Below are 21,621 nucleotides of genomic sequence, written 5' to 3'. Positions count from 1 at the left end.
AGTCATGTCCGACTCTGTGCGACTCCATAGACGGCAGCCCACCAGGCTCCCCCGTCCCTGGGATTCTCCAGGCAAGAACACTGGAGTGGGTTGCCATTTCCTCCTCCAGTGCATGAAAGTGAAAAGTGAAAGTGAAGTCGCTCAGTCGTGTCCGACTCTAGCGATCCCATGGACTGCAGCCTACCAGGCTCCTCCGTCCATGGGATTTTCCAGGCAAAAGTACTGAAGTGGGTGCCATTGCCTTCTCCAATTGGAACCAGTTAGAATAGGGAAAAAGAGTCCAGAATGGTGGTGGCTAAAAGATAAGGAAGAGAAAAGCCCGCGAAAATAGAACAAAGGAAGGTCCGAGGACTGGAGTAAGGACCTCAGGTAAAACAAACACTCCTGGCTGGCCCAATTTACATAGGACAGGCCCAGGGGAGAGAAAGAGGAGCCAAAGCTTTCCACCACCACCCCCCATGCCGCCCCCGCGCTCTGGGCTGCTCTTCTGTTTGCATCTCTAGGTCGACATGCCCTCACGCCTCGAAGATGGATTTTCCTGCTATTATCTAAATAAAATAGAGCTGTAACACTGAGCTGTAACACTGATTTGTCTAAGAGCTATAACACGGTCCATTCAAGACCTGAGAGCTATAACACGGTCTGTCTAAGACCTGAGAGCTATGACATGCCGAGGAGGGCTTTAATGTCCATCACTCCAAATCTTTGTTGTGACAAGACAGAACCGAGGAGCATATACTCGCATGACAGCCCCATCACTTCACAGCACATAGATGGGGAAACAATGGAAATAGTGACAGACATTATTTTCTCAGGCTCCAAATTCACTGCAGATGGTGACTGCAGCCATGAAATTAGAAGATGCTGGCTGTAGCCACGCGTTCCGGGAAACAAACTCACTCAGAAGGACAATGCAGATAGTGGAGTGCAGTTTATTACACCGGTGGGTCCAAGGCAGTCTCCTCTTAGCCAAGGACCCCGACCAGTTTTTTGTGAAAACCTTATATACCCTAAGTGTACGTGCCCAAACCCACCTCTCCAAATTCCCTGAAACTAGTCTGAACAAAGGAAAAGAAAGATACAATCAATGTTAACCCGTGATTCATTTGCCTAAAGCCTAGGTAGTTAACAGTGGACAATTATCAATAGGCCTGTGGTCATATCCCAATTAACATAATGGAATTTACCACTTTGTTCTGATATAGAGATAATTAGCATATTCTTTTAGACAATGGAGAGTCCAAGTACAAGTCCTGAGGCTCTTTTATCCGGGGGTCTGGTTTTCCATTGGTATGCCATTTCTATAGACACCGGGCACAAAGTCCAGAGTCCATTGAGAGGGTGACCATGCATGTAGCCTAATGTTCACAGCCTGGCCTAAGATGGAGTCCAGCTATGTCTGTTTCCTTCTTCATTCCCCTCTCTTGATGCTCTTAACTCATATTATGAGCATCATTCATAAGGATATATTGAATACATTGTAAAATCCAGGATCCACAAAGCAGAACTATCAAGGCAACTATAACAATGGTAAATATAGTTTTCCACCAATCGCCCTTCACCCAAGATAGGACCGAAGTCCAGGAATGTTTTCATTTGACATTGCTTTTACCTGGTTTTTCATGTCATCTAAAGCAGTTGATACATTGTCAGATAAGTCAGGAATGCATACGCAACATTCAACCTTAATTATAGCCCAGGTCCCTCCTTGAGGAGCTGTGAGTATGTCCAAAGCCATTCTATTTTGAATTACTGCTTTTCTTATTTGGATTTGCTCTTCATTTAAGGCTTGGATGGCTTTTGTTCTATCTAGGAGGGCCTGTTTTGTGAAATTAGTCAAGGCCTCTACTTTAATCATAATATCTGTTGTCCTAATAGAGGGTATGAATAAGGCAGCAATATACTCATACCACTGAAACACAGATCTTGTCCACCTAGCATGTAAATAAGGTAGATTTACCAGGGGTTGTTGTAGGTTAGGCTTTTGTTACACTGGCATTTATATCAAATGTAACCCTATGACCCGAGTCTATTGACTGTAGGTCTGGCTTACACCCAGAGAGCAAGGAGAGGTTATGATTGTGTCCCAGAGAAGAGCAGAGTGGTTTAAAATCTCCTTGGCGGAGCGGTGACAGCCACCAGGGAAGTCCATCCATCACAGACAGAGGCATAACCCCACACAACAGTGGAGGTATTGTGGAAGTTGGCGTAGGAATGTGCTCGTTGATGAGGCCAAGCAGCAGGAGTTGATTGTGTGGCTTCATCCTGAAGGGGCTCGTCCAGGATCTTTTTTTTCCTTCTTATTAAGAAGGATGGTCTTCGTCTTTCGAGGGTCAGCGGGGTCCCTCTGTGCAGTCCACTCAGCGTTTTTGGGTCTGCATGGTATGTTCTCTTCAGCCTCGTGTGATGGATCCACGGGGCAATACCTGCAACTTTAACTGCAGTAGGGGTAGTTAGAATAACATAAAGGCCCTTTCACCAAGGGGCTAGTAAATCATGTTTCCAATCTTTGACCCATACTTGGTCACCAAGCCACTAATCTCATGAATCTGTTCCCCAAGGGGGAATGGCACCCTTTCTTGTACAAACTTAGTTACCTAATTTATTATTTTATTTTTTTATAATAAAATATAAAAAATATATTTTTATAAATTATTTTTATAAAATTTTATAAATATATATATATTATATAATATATATTATATATATATTTTATATTATATATAAAATTATATATATAAAATTTTTATAAATTATTTTTATAAAAATAAAAAAATATTTTTTATAAAAATAAAATATATAAAATTTTTATAATAAAATATAAATAAAATATAAAAAACATATTTTTATAAATTATTTTTATAAAATTTTATAAATTTTATAAATTTATACATAAATATATATATTATATATATTATATATAATATATTATATATAAATATATATAATTATATATATATAATTTTCATAAATTATTTTTATAAAAATAAAAAAATATTTTTTATAAAAAATAAAAAATATATAAAAAATTTTTATAATAAAATATAAAAAATAAAATAATAATTTTATTATTATTTCACTTCTGTGAAATCCTATTCCCCCTTACCTGAGGCAAATTTGTTGACACCTCTTTTATTATGGGAGGGGGCCTCCCATACACAGTTTCGTATGGAGAATAGCCTTGGGACCGTGGGGTCATCCTGAGTCTGAGCAGAGCCCTTGGAAGCAAGTCCACCCAGGAGCAATCAGTTTCTATGATCCACTTGGAGAGTCTCTTTAAGTGTCCGGTTGGTTCATTCCACCGTCTCAGAACTCTGGGCCTATATGCAGTGTGCAGTTTCCATTTTATGTTTAAACTTTTGTTTACTTGTTGTACTACTGCTGCTGCTGCTGCTGCTAAGTCGCTTCAGTCGTGTCCGACTCTGTGCGACCCCATAGACGGCAGTCCACCAGGCTCCCCCGACCCTGGGATTCTCCAGGCAAGAACACTGGAGTGGGTTGCCATTTCCTTCTCCAATGCATGAAAATGAAAAGTGAAAGTGAAGTCGCTCAGTCATGTCCGACCCTCAGTGACCCCATGGAGTCAGCTACAAAAGCCAGGCCATCGTCTGATCCAATACTGGTAGGAAATCCAAATCTGGGAACTATTTCGCTAAGCAGGCACTGGGCTACTTCTGATGTTCTTTCAGTCCAAATACCAAAAGCTCCTACCCATCCCAAGAATGTACATACCACGACCAGCAGGCAATGGTAGTGTCGGTGAGGTTTCGTGTCGGTGAGGTTTCATTTCGGTGAAGTCCACTCCCAGGTGTTCAAAGGGCAGCGTGCCTTTCAGCTGAATACCCGGAGGTTTTTGTCTGTGCCGAGAGGCAGCATTGACCTGTGGGCAGGCGGCATGGCCTAGGTGGGTCGCTTGGTGTGTTTGGCTTACCAGAGTGTGTGCCAGCTCCTCCGGGACCAATAATTTGCCACTTGGCAATTCCTACCATCCCTTTTCAGTCTGGATGGCCCCTTCCGCTTTGGCTAACCTGACAGCCACTGTCCTTGTTTTATCAGGCTAGTGCCATCAGTATACAGGACCCAACTAGGGTCTGGACCCTTGTGTTCTTCTTTAAAACAAACCCCAGATACCTTACCTCCTCCTTGTAGATCTGTGCCTTCTTCTTTGACACCCAGTAACCCACTCCAGTGTTATTACCTGGAGAATCCCAAGGACGGGTGAGCCTGGTGGGCTGCCGTCTATGGGGTCGCACAGAGTCGGATACAACTGAAGTGACTTAGCAGCAGCAGCAACCTGCTTCCATCAGCAGCTGGAGCAGTGTTTTTGTCCCTTCCCAACATTTTTCCTTGGTCTTGGCAGCCAGCAGCAGGTCATCCACGTATTGTAGGAGCCAAGATCCATACTCTTTTGGATGGAATGAGTTCAGGTCAGAAGCCAAGGCTTCCCCAAAGATGGCTGGGGAGTTCTTAAACCCTTGTGGGGGAGTCCAGGTGAGCTATTGTTTGGTGCCCCCGACTGGATCTTCCCATTCAAAGGCAAAGATGGGCTGGGGCAAGGTGTAAGCAGAAGAAGGCATCCTTGAGGTCTAGGCGAGTATAAACTTTAGTCCTTGGTGGGAGGAGGCTAAGTAAGGTGTAGGGGTTTGGAACGGTGGGGTGTAAAGTCACAGTAGCCTGGTTGACTCGCCTGAGATCCTGTACAGGCCTATAATCCTGTCCTCCTTCCTTTCTGACTGGCAGGATCGGAGTATTCCAAGCTGACTGGCACTCTACTAGAATGCCCACTTGTTTCAATCTATTGATGTGGGGTAGTATGCTGGCCCAGGCCTCTATCGGTAGCGGGTACTGGCGCTTTCTAACCGGGATGGTGCCTTGTTTGAGTTCTACTTTCACTGGGGCTTGATGTTTAGCCAGCCTCGGGGGAGGGGGGGGGTGTCTTCCGCCCAGACCTCAAGGAATAATTGAGTTAGTTCTCTATCATGCTCTTCCGGCCCACCCAGTTCTTCCCTTGGAAGCTCATGCAACCTCCACTCATCTTGGGGTGGTACTGAGAGAGCAAATAAGTCACAGTGTTCATCCAGAAGGTGGGCCTCTCCTCAGGGGAGAAAGTCACTTGTGCTCCTAGTTTGGAGAGCAAGTCTCTTCCCAACAGGCGTACTGGGCACCCAGGAATGTAGAGGAATTCATGAATCACTTGGTGCCCCTCCCGCCCCTGCCATATGACATTTTCTGGGCTGGCAAACCGATTTAATCATCTCTTCTCCCGATACCCCAGTTACAGCAGTAGTCTTTGCGGACAGTGGTGCCACGGGTTTTGTTACTACCGACAGTTCTGCTCCTGTATCCACCATGAAGTCAATGTTTTGGTCCCCCACTTTTAAGGTTACCATGGGCTCTCCGGGACGGCAGCCCTATTTACTTTCCAAGTCAGCAAGCCCCACAGCTGCGGGAGCTTCCTTCCTTGCCTTAGGGCATTCATTCTTCCAGTGGGCAAAACCTCAGCACCAGGCACACTGGTTTGGCTGTAACGGGGCCCAGGGCCTCCGTTGGGACCGGTTGAAGGACTGTCCTGTCCCTGGGGCAGAGGAGGTTTTCCAGAGGGCCCGAGATTGACTTTCCCAGAGCAGCAGCTAGCATTGCAAATCTCTTGTGTGTTCTCTTTTGTTCCCTCTGGCTCTCTGGCAGAGCGCAGGCTCTGCTTAATTTCAAGGTCTCCCTCCCCTGCCTGTCAGTACTCACCGGGAGAGGAGGGTATAACTTGGGCGGCTCGGCTGGAGCCGGATCCTGGAAGTGTTGGTCAGAGGCTTCTGCCACCAGGATCGGAGTCCGCCGAGGTGGAGGCTCTACGACCTCTAGGAGAGCTGGCGGAGGAGCCGCGGCTGCTGCAGGAACTTCACCTGGCCCTGGATTGGGCATTAAGGTGGCCTCCGGTCCTGGTGGAGCACAGGGCCCGTGGGTGCGTCCAGTACGGGGGAGAGGCAGGTCATCCTTGTCCAAATCCTGCCAGATCCCAGAGGGAGAAGGGGGATCGGCGTGTCTTCACCTGCCAGTCAGCAAGGCCGAACCAGAACACCATGTGGTCCACGACTATTTCTCCCTTAAAGTCCGTTCTGCCTTGGTGGTCTTGATCAGGTGCGGATGAAAACATAGATGGGTTAAATATCCCATGTCCCAGGCCGTCTCCGGAAAAGCCAATTCATGCTCACTTATGTATCCCCCTCCTTCTAGCCTGAGAATTCCGAGGGGGTCAAGAATTTCACAGCAGACGGGACACGTCCTGCGGGAGGGCAGAATATGAGCATACAAGGAAAAGTTTCCTATTCTAAAAATCCCCTGGCTATCGCTGGTAATAATTTTCCCTGAGATGGCGTGGACACACCTCCTAAATTACCTTTGCAAATTCCCTTCCTAAGCCCTAGCACACTCATGGCCCTGTGTACCAAGCAATCGCCCTCTGCCTATTCCAGGTCCCTGTGGGTCCGTGCTCCTTCTAGTCCCTCCCAGGGGGGTGATCAGGCCCCCTCTTCCACCCTGCCGGGTGGGTTCCTCCTCACCTGAGTGCTCAGTTTCCCTGCTGCCATCCACTACCTGCTAACGTGAAAGGTCCGGCCGTTGAGACCCAGAATCCTTCCAGAAGGGCGAGGCGTCTTCCCCGGTCTAGAAGATTCAAGCTGCAAGGCCTCAGAATAGTCTCAAATGGGACTTGTCTCCTCAAAGTGAGGAGTTTCCCGGCCAATGCACCAAATGTTGTAGCCATGCGTTCCGGGAAACAAACTCACTCAGAAGGACAATGCAAATGGTGGAGTGCAGTTTATCACACCAGCGGGCCCAAGGCAGAATCTCCTCTTAGCCAAGGACCCCGACCAGTTTTTGTGAAAATCTTATATACCCTAAGTGTACATGCCCAAACCCACCTCCCCAAATTCCTTGAAACTAGTCTGGACAAGGTTAAAGAGAGATACGATCAAAGTTAACCCATGATTCATGTGTCACAAGACTAGATAAAGAGTGGACATTTACCAATAGGCCTGTGGTCATATCCCAATAAACATAATGGAATTTACCACTTTGTTCTGTTACAGAGATAATTAGGATATTCTTTTAGGCAACAGAGAGTCCAAGTACAAGTCCTGAGGCTCTTTTATCCGGGGGGCTGGTTTTCCATTGGTATGCCATTTCTTTTTTTCTTTTTTAAAATTTTATTTATTTATTGGCCACACTGCGCAACATGTGGGATCTTAGCTCCCGGACCTGGGATCAAACCTGTGCCGCCTGCACTGGAAGCCCAGACGCCTAGCCCCCGGACCACCAGGCGAGTCCCTGGCATGCCATTTCTATAGACACCGGGCACAAAGTTCAGAGTCCATTGGGAGGGTGACCATGCGTGTAGCCTAATGTTCGCAGCCTGGCCTAAGATGGAGTCCAGATCTGTCTGTTTCCTCCTTCACTATGGCCAACCTAGACAGCATATTAAAAAGCAGCGACATTACTTCGATGGACCTTCGGGCTAACCCATGTCCCAGCAGCTCCCATACCTAGCGCACCCCTCATCCGCACTTGGCACCCAGACCTTAAATGCGTTCCTCCCCAGGACTGTCACAGGTTTCTCCAGGGGGCTGTCCTCCCACAGTGCACCCTCTGCTCAGGTTTCTTGTTGTTCAGTCCCTCAGTCGTGTGCGACTCTTTGAGACCCCATGGACTGCAGCACCGCAGGCTTCCTTGTCCATCACCAACTCCTGGGGCCGGCTCGAGCTCATGTGCACTGAGTTGGTGATGCCATCCAACCATCTCATCCTCTGTCGTCTCCTTCTCCTCCTGCCTTCAGTCCTTCCAAGCATCAGGGTCTTTTCTGCTGAGGTTATTTCCTTTTTGTTCAGGGGTCCTAGAAAGTGCCCGTGGTCAGGGCTCAGAGAGGGGAGTCCCACTATGCTGTGGCTCAGTCACCAGCCCAGGGGACGGTCTGGTGTGTCCCACCCTGCCTGCACCAGACCGAGGGGAGCCAGGCAGGGACCAGAGAAACTCTGAAAGCTAGGGCAGAGCAAAGGTAGGTCCAGCCATAGCTGCTGGACATCCAGGGTCATGAGACAGCCCGCGAGTGAGAGGCCCTAGCCAGCGGGTTGGGCCCTTGGAAGTCACAGGTGAGCAGCAGCAAGGCAATGCAGGTGATGCTAAGATTGGGGAGGAGGGGGCGCCGAGTCCTCCCTGGCTTGGGCCGTGGGCACCAAACAGGCATAATGGGAGGAAGCCAGATGCTGGGCAGGACTGTCCGCCTCCCTGGGCCAGCGGGTTCAGGACTCCCTGGGAGGGGCAGGCGAGGGGGCGGGGCCGGACCGGACGGAGCTGAGTTTGGCCGCAGGGAAACGCAGGCATCACACGGGTTCCTGGGCGCTGAGACTGGGGAATCTGGACACCCGACCAGAGTGTGCCTGGACTGGACAGCGCTGCGCCTGGGCAGATGCCGGTGGGGGTGGGGTGGCGGAGAGAGAGTCCTGAGCAGAGCACGAGAGATGCCCCCCTTTCCCCTCCCCTCCCCTTCCGCTCCTGGGGCTCCCTTGCCCCTCCCCTTCCCACCTGCCCTCTCTCGGGCTGTGGGAAATGGAAACTCAAAGCCCTGTGCACCTCCTCCCGCCCCTGCCCCGCCCAGCCCCACGCAGCCTCCCTCTGCTCCTGCAGAGTCTGGGCTACCTAGCCTCCCCCAACACAGGGGAGGGGCAGCAGGAATCGAGAGAACCGTCAGCTGCTCCCAGGAGGTCTCCAAGGGTCACAGTCACCAGGAGGCTTCGAGGCTCTGAGCCCTGCTTTTCATCTCGCTGTGTAGTTGTGGGTACAGTAATAACAGACTATTATCACCTGCAAAATAGTCTGCACAGAGATGAAAGCTGAGGTTAGCATGCGTGGGAATAGAGCATTGGTTACACAGCTGTCCTTCCACTGCCGTCTGCCCCTGGGCTCCCGGTGTCCCCTGACTGTGATGGTCATGTCCAGCTGGGCATCTTCCTCTGGCCTGGCCTGTGTTTCAGGACTCAGTCGAGTGTGGGGTCTTCAGTGCAGAAAGAATCCAGTGGGAGGCAGAGGGACAGGAAGGGCAAAGGCTTGTTAGTGTGGGCCACTGGGCGGGGCACTGCCATCAGAGCTGGGTGGGCTACATTGTTTATAATGTAGAAGTTGGGAAGGGAAAAAAGACCATCTTCTTACTCATTCTTGAGTAGATGTCAAACTTTCCTCATCAGCTCCTCCTCCACGTCTGGCAGGGAAGTCTTCTTGTTTCTACATCGTTGAACTGGGATTGTCCTGGTGCTATGGAAATGTGCAAAAAGGCCAAAAAGGCGGTCACTGTCAACTACAAATTGGCACTTGCCGTCTCCAAGGATTGAAGCATGTGCTGCTGCGGCTGCTGACCTCCAACACTCCCTGAAGGAGTTTACATTGGAGATCAAGAATGAGGCATTCTGTACCCTCGGGAAATTGGCACTTCTTCAGCAAGATGTTTTCAGGAGCTGATATTATCAACCCAATTCTTGCATCTCCTCATATCTGGAAAAGCACTAAATTCCCTTATGGTGACATCTGCTTCTCATGACTAGCGAAACCTGCAAAAATATGTGCTTGATTGCAGGAACTCCCTTTCACCAAAATCACATATATATTGATCTTTCCCCACCTGCCTCTTTGGAGCAGTCTCTCAGAGCTCTCTGAGGTGCTGTCTCCTGGGGTGCAGTCCTCATTTTGCCCCAAATAAAACTTCACTTGAAACTCTCACGTTGCGCATTGTTTTAAAGTCGATTTAACAGGATGTGAGTCTCATTTCACCATTGTTTGGGGACATGCCTTGTGTTTCTGTTGTGTGGTTTTTTGCTAAGCAAGCCTGCTTTCTTGAGTGATCATTAACTTACAGAGGTCTCCCATACTTTTTCCTTTACTTATGATCCCTTAGTGGGAGTAACTATTTAATCACCTGCTTCATTTCTTCACTCTGTCCCTGTCACCACCACTGCCCAGCCTTGCTGGTCTCAAAACAGGAGGGAAGTGGGCAAGGCACAAGCTTTAAAAGGATGATATAGCCCAAAGTGAAAGTGTTAGTCGCTCAGTCGTGTCTGACTCTTTGGGACCCTGTGGACTGTAGCCCACCAGACTCCTCTGCCCATGGGATTCTCCAGGCAAGAATGCAGGAGTGGGTTGCCATACCCTTCTCCAGGGGATCCTCCCAACCCAAGGATAGAACCTGAGTCTCTTACATCTCCTGCATTGGCAAGTGGGTTGTTTACCACTAGTGGCACCTGGGAAGCCCTACAGAACTCAAAGACATATTATCATGTATTTCCCCCGAGGAGGAACCAGGGCCCTGCTTTGTATTATCACTGCACTCTTGTTTGCCTGCTTTTCCTCTGTCCCAGCATCCCTTTGTCCCCTGAAGATCACTGATTACTGACCATGTTCAAGGGCAAGCGCTGTGGCCAGGCTTAGATCACAAAATGGCTTTTCTTATGTCAAGAAAGCCATTCCTGACTCTTTCTCCAGGGACTCCCTAACCTACCTGCTTACACAGTTTCAGTCTTCTTCTGGGACTTTGCTGAGGACTCTATCCTGGGAGATGGCCTCTCAGTAGCTCTGAGGAAATGTTCTGAAAAGGTAGAGGAGAAGTAGGATCTACATGAATTTTTTTGATTGGTAAATACAGGTAGTCAAGTGTTGTTGTTCAGTCACTCAGTCGTGTCTGACTGTTTGCAACCCACGGACTATAGACCGCCAGGCTCCTCTGTCCATCGGATGCTCCAGGCAAGCACAGTGGAGTGGGCTGCCATTGCCTTTTACATATACCTACTAGCAGGCTGCTAATTAGAGAAAGGAAATGTCTCAAAACTCGGAGAGTGGCACCAGGCCCCTCACCCACAACGTGCATTGAGATAACATTGCCACCAGGTGAGTCATCCCGGGCCATTAAACGACTGATACGAATCTTGAAGAAAGGCAGATTTCCATACAAATATATGGTTTCATTAACATAGATTAGGAGAACATTTGTATGAGTAAAACATACTGGTTTGTTGAGTCATTATTGGTTCTGAGTCTTAGGTGGAACTGACTCGAAGAGAGTCTAGGGTAAATACATAGTTTATTAACATAGCTTAACATAGCTTAAGGAAAACATTTCCATAAGAAAAAGCATTGGTTAGCTCAAGGTTTGAGAAAAGTTCAGTTCAGTTGGAACCAGGTATCATCATGGCAACACAGAATTTAAAAATAAACCCCCTTTTAATTTTGTACAGAGAAGGGAAAAATTGACACTTGTGGTTTGTTTCCTCCTGCTGCTTAAGAGAGAGATGAAAATGTCTGACACTTGGGGCCTATTTCCTCCAGGCCCCCGGACTTCCTGCCTGTGACACTCACACCCGTCCTTCACTATCTCCTGGAGCTCATCCAATGAGTCGGTGATGCCATCCAACCATCTCGTCCTCTGTCATCCCCTTTTCCTGCCCTCAATCTTTCCCAGCATTAGGGGCCTCCCCAACGAGTCGGCTCTTCGCACCAGGTAGCTTACAGCTAACCACAAAAGACAGACATCTCATGTTAATGATTTTAGTGCTTTCTATGTATGGGAAGTAGCACAAGCTGGAATCAAGATTGCCGGGAGAAATATCAATAACCTCAGGTATGCAGATGACACTACCCTTATGGCAGAAAGTAAAGAGGAACTAAAAAGCCTCTTGATGAAAGTGAAAGTGGAGAGTGAAAAAGTTGGCTTAAAACTCAACATTCAGAAAACGAAGATCATGGCATCCGGTCCCATCACTTCATGGGAAATAGATGGGGAAACAGTGGAAACAGTGTCAGACTTTATTTTTTTGGGCTCCAAAATCACTGCAGATGGTGACTGCAGCCATGAAATTAAAAGACGCTTACTCCTTGGAAGGAAAGTTATGACCAACCTAGATAGCGTATTCAAAAGCAGAGACATTACTTTGCCAACAAAGGTCCGTCTAGTCAAGGCTATGGTTTTTCCAGTGGTCATGTATGGATGTGAGAGTTGGACTGTGAAGAAGGCTGAGCCCGAAGAATTGATGCTTTTGAACTGTGGTGTTGGAGAAGACTCTTGAGAGTCCCTTGGACTGCAAGGAGATCCAACCAGTCCATTCTGAAGGAGATCAGCCCTGGGATTTCTTTGGAAGGAATGATGCTAAAGCTGAAACTCCAGTACTTTGGCCACCTCATGTGAAGAGTTGACTCATTGGAAGACTCTGATGCTGGGAGGGATTGGGGGCAGGAGGAGAAGGGGACGACAGAGGATAAGATGGCTGGATGGCATCACTGACTTGATGGACTTGAGTCTGGGTGAACTCCAGGAGTTGGTGATGGACAGGCAGGCCTGGTGTGCTGTGATTCATGGGGTCGCAAAGACTCGGACACTACTGAGCGACTGAACTGAACTGATGTATGGGAAGATGCAAGAATTGGGGGTCATTGAAATTTTTCTTTAGACCCACATCTCAGCTATCTAGGGGCGCACGTCCAAAACACAGAAGGCTTCTTCCTGTTCTCCCCATTGGATGGCTGCAATGGGCTGCAATTTAATCCTTGTGGAACTGGACTCGTGGGGAGCAGTATTCTGGTTTTGCTTTTTTTTTTGCCGCACCGCGTAGCATGTGGAATCTTGGTTCCCCAACCAAGGATCAAACCCATGCCCCTTGCAGTCATGTGCAGTCTCCACCACTGAACCACCAGGGAAGTCCTTGAGCTTCTGCTTTTAGGGCTCAGGACTCCAGGGGTAACCAGCATTCCTGGAGGACGCTCTGATTTTTTCTCCTTTGTTTCTTGTTTTGGTTTTTAATGCTGGTCTGACCCCTAAATGAATCTCAATATTTTTATCCCCCAGTCTCGACCAGACTGCTGTAACGTGCTTCTAGATCCTTCCACAATACATAGGCTGGGCCTGGATCTCCTTCCCCTCCCCATCCTGCTGGACCACCCCGATTTCTCAGGGCAGACTCCTCCTGCCCTTCCCTGGAGCTCTATCATCGCCTTGGTGCTCAACCTCAAGTGTTGGCTGGAGTCTTCCTTGGTGGCAACGAGGACACTGCCCTCGTGGGTGTCATAGGGCCCGTCTGTGCTGAGCTGCTCACCTGCCCCTGTGACCAGGGCCCAGGACATGGGCCAGAATCCGAGCCCTGCAGTGACCACTGCCCTGCCCTGCTGCACAGTGGTCCTTGGACTTTGGACCCAAGCACATAGGAGCTTCTGGCCGGCCCAGGCCAAGCTCTGCTGCGCTCACTCCCGCCACCCTGCAGTCCTGGATCCACTGCTCCTGGGCCACCAGCCTAATCAAAGAATCCCCTTGGCTTAGAACTCAGGCCCCACTGCAGACCCTGGAGGTCCAAGGCTGGCCAAAGACCACAGTGGGGCTTGCCGGGGAGTAGGCATGAGCAGGGAGGGCTGCCGCCCAGGGAGCAGCACCTCAACCCTTCTGCAGGGGAGTCCCTCCCACACGCCCTTGGGACAGGGGCCTTGCTCCCCCTTACTCAGCTCCTGTGTGCCTCCCCCCACCCGTCCATGCTGTGTGTCCTTTGCAGCCCGACTGGCCCAGATAGCCCTGCCCAAGTCCCAGAAAGTGCGGGGCTGTCTCCTCCCTTCTAATCCCATCCCTCCCTTTGCAGGGTCCTGCCTCCTACCTAGAACTGGGCTACCACCTCCCTTGCCTTGCCCCAGTCTCCCTGTCCACTCCAGTCCTGTCCTGAGGATCAAATGATCCCACCCAGCTGAGGGCAGCTAGCTGTGAACTTGGGTGACCCGGCTCCCCCAGGGCCTCCAAGTGGGCTTCAGGGTGGGGCCCCATCACAGGGAACCGTCAGACCCCTCTACACCTGAGGCTCTGGAGCTCTGCTGCCCCCCTCACTAGGACCCCGACGGGAGGGGTGGTCTCAGGCTGAGGGCCACAGCAGAGCCAGAAAAGGTGGAAACATGTTTATTTGAGGCAGCGAAGCAGCAGGAGTGTGGGGTAGAGGGAGGGGGTGGGCAGCTGTGGGATCTGGGGCAGGAACAGATTCCTGGGTCAGTAGCCTAGACCTGGGAACAGGGGAAGCCCTGTCTCCCCAAAGGCCACCCTCTAAGTGAGTGAAATACAAGGACATGTGCAGAGATACCAGGGACTGGGGCTCTGTGCTGGTGCTTGGGGCTCCAGACACGCTTCTGACCCCCACCCCTCCCCCAAACACACTCACACACGCCCAGCTGGGCACATGGACCACACACCTGTCTACACGGCACATCTTCTGCACTTGGGGGCAGGGAGGGCCTGGGATTAGGAGCCCCCTCTCAGCATGTCCCTGGGACTCAGTTCTGACTCCCGAATCCTCAGGCTCCGTTCCCAGGTCCCCGTGGCAAGGTTGACCTGGAGGTAGGGGGAGCTGACAGGTGTGGGTACAGGGGGCCAGGCCTGCCTGTGGGGACCCAGGGCTGAGAAGGTGGGACTAGCAGGGTGAGGAGTCAGAGGCGGCGGCTTTGAGATCCTCTTGGGTCTGGGCTTTCCTTCCTTCCTGAGTTTTGGGAGCCGGGGCTGGGCAGTCAGGGTCCAAACCGCAGCAGAGCCACCAGCAGGCTGAGCAGGAGCCCCAGGCCCAGCACCAGGGTGCTGGCCCGCGGCCCGCGGCCCGCCGCGCTGATGTTGCACAGGAAGCTCTGGCAGCAGGACGTATCCATGGACGCCACGCCGAAGTTGAGGCTTGTGGAGCCGCAGATCGGGGAGCAGAACTTGTACAGGGAGTAGCCCAAGTCCACCACGTTCTCTGTGCCACCAGAAACGAGACTGTGAGTGGAGGAGGGGTCGGGGGGCTTGGGGGTGAGCCTGGCCACCCAGCACCCGCACTCACTGAGGCCAGCGGATGCAGAGACCGTCACACAGTAACTGTCAGTGTTGGAGCAGATGGTCGGCTTCAGGCAATACCAGTTGCTTTGCACATTCTGGCAGGTGAAGCACACCAGGGAGTGGGCTGCAGGGGAGGGATGCAGTCTCATGCCGGGGAGTCCTCCGGTGCCCCCTCCCAGCCCCGACCCAGAGGCTTGAGGACACCCCCTCTTGCGCAGGCACTGATGGGGCCCCTATGGTACGTGGGGCCCAGGCTGGAGACCTGGAAGGACAAGGACACCAGACCCTGGCCCTGGAGGGGTTCCAGCAATGTCCAAGTGTCGGGGCAGGGGAGGCAGTGAGTGGCACCAGTGACACGGCCATGGCCAGCTTGGAGGCCCGGGGCCCGGGGCACCTCACCTCGCTCCACGCCCAGGAGGGCAGCCAGCAGCAACGGCAGAAAGACCTTCATTCTGGAGGGACAGGCGTCTGGCTGGGCTCTCAGGAAGCTGCAGTCAGCCTTGTTCCAATGAGATGGCGTGCTGGGGGGCGGGCCTTGCTTCTCCCAATGGGGTCCGAGCTGTTGGCCCTGGGGGAACAGGTGGCGACCCCACTTTGTAGATGGGGGGGTGGGAGGTGCCAGAAACAAGGCCAGAGTGCAGATGGTCTTTCTGCTCCATTCTGAACCCACCCCTCACTCAGCGCAGACTCCTGGCTGAGACCCTTCCCCAAGTCTGTGGCACTTGTTGCTGGGGGAGGAGGGCTAGAGGTCAGATAAGGGAACTCATTAGGGTTTTCAGAATCTCCCAGAAAGGCAGGCCAAGGGAGTGGGCCCTGCCTGTGGTCCTGGCAGCGTGGGTGAGACAGGCTAGGACCTGGGATCCTCTACCAGAATGCTTGCACCTGGACAAACGTCCCAGTGAGCAACACAATACAAAGAAACTGTAAGTGACTAAAAATAACAATGCCTATGCACACCTTGGGCAAAAGGATACAAGAAGTCACAAACAAACTACATTTTTGAGGTGCTGGGAGAACAAGCAGGGCGGTGCTCAGGACCCCCCCACAGCACCACCGAGCAGTGGGACCGACCACCTAAACTACGCCTCCAGCTTCCCTCCAAAGACCCGCCCCTGTTGTCTCTCCATTTCAGGATGGAAGCAGCTCCTCTCCGGGAGTGGGTGAGGGTACCTGCTTCTTGCTTTTGCTTCCTTGTGCTGCAGTTTCAGCACCTATAAAGGCTTGTTTGGAATTTTCGTCTGGTCTCTTATCAATTTCTCGAGTTCAAGGGCCCTGGAGGGACGGTGGGTGGTAATATTAGTTGACCTGCATCCAGAACTTTCCATGGGACCAGCGCCATGCCTGCCATGGAGTCCCAGAGCTGAGCTGGGAGCACAGGGCTTATCTAGCTGAGCATCCGCCCAGGCAGCTTCTGTGCTGGGGGAGCCTGTTCAGGGCTCTCCCATTTGTCCAGGGGCAGCACTGAAGACAAGGACCCCAGAAGCATCTGCTGCTCTTGGTGGCTGGAGGGGGGCTCAGGGGGACCCAGCAGTGTGCCACCAGTCACCCCAGTGGGAATAGGCCCAGGCTCAGGCGGACGGGGGTGAGCCCCTGGGGGCTGGCCAGAACACTCCTTTGGGCAAAGATCCTTAGCAGGGGGTGGAGAAAGCTCTCAGAATGCGACCAGCTGGGGTTCTGGACTTCTGTTTCAGGCATGGTGTGGGAGGAGCAGTCTGGTGCTTTCTGCAGGGGAGAGCTGTGGGTGGGGGAGGGCACTAGTTCCTAGGCACTGGGAGGAAGGAGAATGCCAAGGAGAAGACAGATTTTGGGAGGGGCTGGCGAACACCCGGAGAATGGGCTTCAGGTCTCTCATGCCCAGCTCTGGGCAAGGCCTGACGTCCTGGGGCACAGAGAAAGAGCCGCAGATGTCCAAGAACAGCGCCAAGCCCCCCTGGGGCCTGTGCCCGGATGCAGGCAGTTCAGGGAGGAAGGAGTCTCGGTCTCCTCCTCCATAAAGTGAGAATCCCGCCGGAGGAGCTCCGAGCGGTCCTGAAGGAAGTTCTGGTGCCCACAGCCGCCGGCCCCGGCTGGCACGGCCAGCATCATCACTGACTGCTGCCAGGTTCCTCCTCCCCGCAAGCAGGCTGAGTCCAGGCATTGGACACTAACGCATCCACACTAGTGGGGTCAAGCGGAAGGGAGCCCTGAGAGGAGCCAGTGGGTTTGGGGGGGGTGGGGTTCGGCCAATCGCGGACTGTGCACTTCTCTGCCAGGCGCACGGACCGGGCTGACCTCTGGCGAAGCCTGGCACTCTGAGCCGGCAAGAGAGGTAGGAGCTGGTCCTGGGCCCCAGGGAAGGAAGGGCGGCCCAGCGCAGGGAGTGGGCTCCTAGGCATCTCCAGTGCTTGCATAATTTATGCCAAGCAAGGTGCTTTCACCTCTTCCAGTGGCAGGCTCCCGTCCCGTGGTCACCCTCCGGGGCTATTAACTCTCTCCTTTCTGCCAGCCGCCAAGATCCCAGCTCTCTCAAGTCTGGAAGGCTGACTCTCCCCAGTTTCCACGTGAGGGGTCGTGGGGGAACCTAGAGTTGGGCGATGGGCCCCCGGCGCCTGCGCAACCCTGGACTACCCAGCCCCGGAGGGCGCCCGCTGCAGTCTCCGTGCTCTCCCGCCTTCGTCCGTCGGAAATATTGGGGAGGGCCGGGGAGCGGGGAGGCCAGGCGGGCAGGCGAGCCCTGGGGCCGGGCTGCTCGCAACCCCGACCCCCAGCCTCCCTCCCGCAGGTTCCTCCCGCCTGCCCAGCGCCCCACTCGCCCGCTCCCCCTCCGCGCCGGGGAGGGCCCCATACCCGCGCCCACGCCCGCCGGGGTCGGCCGGGCCCTGACTTACCGCCAGCGGACGCAGGTCCCCGGCCTGGCGGCGCAGCCCAAACTGCCCCGGAGCGGGAGCCCGCAGCAGCCCTCAGTCCCGGCCGGAGAGGCGGCGCTCGAGCGCGAGAGGCGCGGCTTGCGGCCCAGGCCCCGCCCGCCGGCCCCGCTCCCCAGCGCAGCGCCAGCCGCCGCGGTTCAGTCTGGTCCCCCGGGGAGGGGGCGGGGGCGTTGCGCGCACTCCCGGCAGCCCGGGCAGGGGTGGGGGAGGCCCACAGGTGGCCCGACACTTTTCCGGTGGAACACGGGGGAGGGGAGGCGGCCAAGGAGGCCGCGGCGGCGGTGCCCAGAACCCCTTTTTCAGAGTCGGGTGCGGGCGGCCAGGAGGCTGATAGGAGGCCTTCCCCGCGCCGGCCGTCAGCCGTCCCATGGTGGGGGGAGGTGACAGGATGAGGATCCAGGGGTGGAGGAGGGGGTTTCGGGGCGGTGGTTGTGCACCACAGTGCGGACCGGCTGGAGATCCCGGCCGCACCGGCGTCTAAACCCTCCGCCCAGGAGGACTCATGAGCCTCCTGGGTGCTCCGCTGCAGCCGGCTGGGGTGGGTTGGGTCCCAAAGCCAGCCAAACCTGACCCTCCCAGCGGAGCCCAGAGGCCCCCGGCCATCCTTAGTGAAGCGGGCTCTCCTGGGTTTGGCGTCACTGCCTTTCTGGTGTTCGGTCTCCGGTGCCATTAACTGCCTTTCCTTCAACAACCGTTCATGGAGCATCCCCGGTGTGCGGCTCTGGCCTGGCCTGACGCCTCCCGGGCCTGTGAGCCAGGCCAGCTTCTGCCGTTGCCCCCGCCCTGCTCCTGCTTGTCCCTGGTGGGGATGGAGACCCGAACCGCCTGCCTGCCTGCACTGGGGCTGCCAGGTGGAGCCCCCCCAGGAGTCATACTTCTTACTTTCGCAGCACATTTCCTGTTGGAGCTGTTTTTTTTTTTTTTCCTTGCACCCTTTCTGGGTGACGTTTGTGGTGACGGGGTTGGGGGGTGGGGGTAGGGCACAGGAGAAGTGTCTTCTTAACCATACACCCGCGGAGAGAGATGGCAAGAGGGAGGGGCTGAGGCAGGATGGCAGGGTGGTCAGGATGGGGCAGGGTGGGAAGAGGGACCCTGTAAGAGCAGCCCAGTCCTCTGGGCAGGGCCGGGGTACCCTGGGCACCATGTGATTATGCGTGGATGTGAGTGTATGTGATTGTCTGGTGAGTGGGCTCTGTGTGCAGAGTTCTGCCGGGGATCCGCTTCTTCTGTGGTCTTCTGTGATGTCCAGGTGACAGGAGAGTGGGACGGATCAACTTGGAGAGGCTTCTGGGGCTTTTTCCTTAGACGCTGAAGGTGAGGCGCTGTGTGTCCTGAGATGTCACAGTTCAGGTGTGATGCCATCCTTGGGAACTACACAGTGCTGGGGCCCAGGGACATGCTGTAGGCCGTGGCTCTTGGTTAGTTTCCTTCTGGGCCTCAGGTCTGGGGAGCAGGGACTGCACCAGCTCTGGCCACACTCAACATAACCTGAAAACTGAGGCCAAGAGGCCAGCTGGTTCCCTTGAGCTTGACGCTTGGTTTCAGCCTACACTCCAGTCGGACTTGTCTGATAGGGTGGGGGTGGGGTGGCCTAATTAGCCTGCTGCACTCAGAAGGCCATGCCCTTGAACCCATGGCAGTTCTGGGTCTATATCCAGGCCCGGTATCCATAGGCTTGGTATAGCCAGGCTCATCAACCAAACTTATGCCAGGGGGCTTTCCTAAAGGCTCACCCACCCCTGGGAGGGTGGGTGGGGGTGACTCAGGCTCCCTCTTTCAACCTCTTGCTCTGGGGACTTGCTGCTTGCCCACCTGACACCTGCTGGAGTGGCCGGGTGTGTGTTTCCCGCTTCTGCTTCTAGACATTCTGAGGATACATCCTCCTTTCTCTCTGCTTCCCCTCTCCCCTCCCTCCTGTGGACTTAAAGGATATTCACAACCTGAAAGTTGAGAATTCTGTTTTATTTGGCAGGAAGCCTGGGTGTCTGCATCTCAAGTAACCCTGAGAGAACTCCACCAAGGTGGCGAGGGGTGTGTGCCATGTTATATAGAAATTTGCAACAAAGGGCAGGTAGTCTGAACTTCAAAAGATTATTTTTAATTAAAGAAAAGCAGATATTCCAAGTTAAGGAATTTAGCTCTTTTCTATGTATGTAGTTGTTATTGTTCAGTTGCTAGGTGTGTCTGACTCTGTGACCCCATGGACTGCAGTATGCCAGACTTTCCTGTCCTTCACTGTCTCCCGGAGTTTGCTCAGACTCACGTCCATTGAGTCGGTGATGCCATCCAACCATCTCATCCTTTGTCATCCCCTTCTCCTCCTGCCTTCAATCTTTCCCAGCATCAGGGTCTTTTCCAATGAGTTGGCTCTTCGCATCAGGTGGCCAAAGTACTAGAGCTTCAGCTTCAGTATCAGTCCTTCCAATGAATATTCAGGGTTGATTTCCTGTAGAATTGACTGGTTTGATCTCCTTTCAGTCCAAGGGACTCTCAAGAGTCTTCTTCAGCGTCGCAGCTTGAAACCATCAGTTCTAGGTGCTCAGCCTTCTTTATGGTCCAGCTCTCACATCTGTGCATGACTACTGGGAAAACCATAGCTTTGACTATACAGACCTTTGTCGGCAAAGTGGATGTCTCTGCTTTTTAATATGGTGTCTGTTTGTCATAGTTTTCCCTGCAAGGAGCAAGCGTCTTTTAATTTCATGGCTGCAGTCACTGTCCACAGTGATTTTGGAGTCCAAGAAAATAAAATCAGCCAGTGTTTTCCATTTTCCCCCCTTCTATTTGCCAGATGGTGACTGCAGCCATGAAATTAAAAGAACTTGCTCCTTAGAAAAAAAGCTATGACAAACCTAGACAGCGTATTAATAAGCAGAGACATTGTTTGCTGACAAAGGTACGTCTAGTCAAAGCTCTGGTTTTTCTAGTAGTCATGTATGGATGTGAGAATTGGACCATAAAGAAGTCTGAGCACTGAAGAATTGATGCTTTTGAACTGTGGTGTTGGAGAAGACTCTTGAGAGTCCTTTGGACTGCAAAGAGATCAAACTAGTCAATTCTAAAAGAAATCAGTCCTGAATTTTCATTGGAAGGACTGATGCTGAAGCTGAAGCTCCAGTACTTGGGCCACCTGGTTCGAAGAGCCGACTCATTAGAAAAGACCCTAATCCTGGGAAAGATTGAAGGCAGGAGGAGAAACGGATGACAGAGGATGAGATGGTTGGATGGCATCACAGACTCAGTGGACATGAGTTTGAGCAGGTTCTGTGAGATGGTGAAGGTGAATGAAGCCTGACATGCTGCAGTCCATGGGGTTGCAAAGAGTCAAACACGACTGAGTGACTGAGCAACAAAATTTACCATGAAATGATGGGACTGGATGCCATGATCCTAGTTTTCTAATGTTCAGTTTTAAGCCAGCTTTTTCATTCTCCTTTTTCACCCTCCTCAAGAGGTTCTTTAGTTCTTCTTCACTTTCTACCCTTTGGGTGGTGTTATCTGCATATCTAAGGTTGTTGATATTTCTCCTGGAAGTTTTGATTCCAGCTTGTGATTCATCCAGCCCAGCATTTTGCATGATATAATCTGCATAGGAATTAAATAAGCAGGGTGACAATATGTACCCTGCTTATGTGCCATGATGTACTCTTCCCAATTTTGAACCAGTCCATTGTTCCATATTTGGTTCTGATTGTTGCTTCTTGACCTGCATACACGTTTCTCAGGAGGTAGGTAAGGTGGTCTGGTATTCCCATCTCTTGAAGAATTTCCCACAGTTTGTTGTCATCCACACAATCACAGGCTTTAGCACAGTCAGTGAAGCAGAAGTAAATATTTTTCTGTAATTTTCTTGCTTTC

At 52.4% G+C, this 21,621-nt stretch overlaps 1 protein-coding gene and 2 long non-coding RNA genes across 6 annotated transcripts in view; 1 reads left to right on the top strand and 2 right to left on the bottom strand.

Annotated features, from left to right (window-relative positions):
* Positions 1–918: 918 nt before the first annotated feature.
* Positions 919–10,624, bottom strand: LOC147359795 (uncharacterized). 2 transcript variants are annotated; one of them, XR_015140389.1, is made up of 5 exons: positions 10,535–10,624; positions 9,196–9,297; positions 6,555–9,040; positions 3,107–6,277; positions 919–2,438 (listed from the first exon to the last, which is right to left on the bottom strand). It is a non-coding gene; the product is annotated as an uncharacterized LOC147359795 (long non-coding RNA). The 2 variants fall into 2 exon arrangements; XR_015140390.1 differs by having other exon boundaries at positions 7,571–9,040.
* A 3,317-nt stretch (positions 10,625–13,941) lies between these two features.
* On the bottom strand, positions 13,942–18,484 carry LY6E (lymphocyte antigen 6 family member E). 3 transcript variants are annotated; one of them, XM_086337591.1, is made up of 5 exons: positions 17,725–17,816; positions 16,028–16,129; positions 15,257–15,425; positions 14,862–14,981; positions 13,942–14,777 (listed from the first exon to the last, which is right to left on the bottom strand). In XM_086337591.1, the coding sequence occupies exons 3-5, from the start codon at positions 15,306–15,308 to the stop codon at positions 14,557–14,559; spliced, it is 393 nt and encodes a 130-aa protein (XP_086193717.1). In that variant the 5' UTR covers positions 15,309–15,425; positions 16,028–16,129; positions 17,725–17,816; the 3' UTR covers positions 13,942–14,556. The 3 variants fall into 3 exon arrangements, 2 of the variants coding, with proteins under 2 accessions (XP_086193717.1, XP_086193716.1); XR_015141219.1 differs by lacking the exon at positions 16,028–16,129 and having other exon boundaries at positions 17,725–18,484; XM_086337590.1 differs by lacking the exon at positions 16,028–16,129.
* The window catches only part of LOC147359793 (uncharacterized), a 53,382-nt gene continuing 48,813 nt past the window's right edge, over positions 17,053–21,621 (top strand). Inside the window, exon 1 of the long non-coding RNA XR_015141220.1 lies at positions 17,053–17,165. This is a non-coding gene — a long non-coding RNA (uncharacterized LOC147359793). The remainder of the gene's footprint in view (positions 17,166–21,621) is intronic.

This window comes from Bos grunniens, chromosome 14 (assembly GCF_055505025.1).
Source record: "Bos grunniens cultivar Pamir isolate PY7600 chromosome 14, Bosgru_T2T1.0, whole genome shotgun sequence".
In the NCBI taxonomy this organism is placed as follows: Eukaryota; Metazoa; Chordata; class Mammalia; order Artiodactyla; family Bovidae; genus Bos; species Bos grunniens.
This window is presented reverse-complemented; position numbering and strand designations above follow the sequence as displayed.

Bases quoted from the DNA above. Each gene is read 5' to 3' on its own strand.
- LY6E (XM_086337591.1), bottom strand. From the start codon at position 15,308: ATGAAGGTCTTTCTGCCGTTGCTGCTGGCTGCCCTCCTGGGCGTGGAG. The intron at 14,982-15,256 runs GTGAGGTGCCCC...CCTCCCCTGCAG, and splicing joins CCTCCTGGGCGTGGAGCGAG to CCCACTCCCTGGTGTGCTTC. The intron at 14,778-14,861 runs GTGAGTGCGGGT...CTGGTGGCACAG, and splicing joins CTCTGCATCCGCTGGCCTCA to AGAACGTGGTGGACTTGGGC.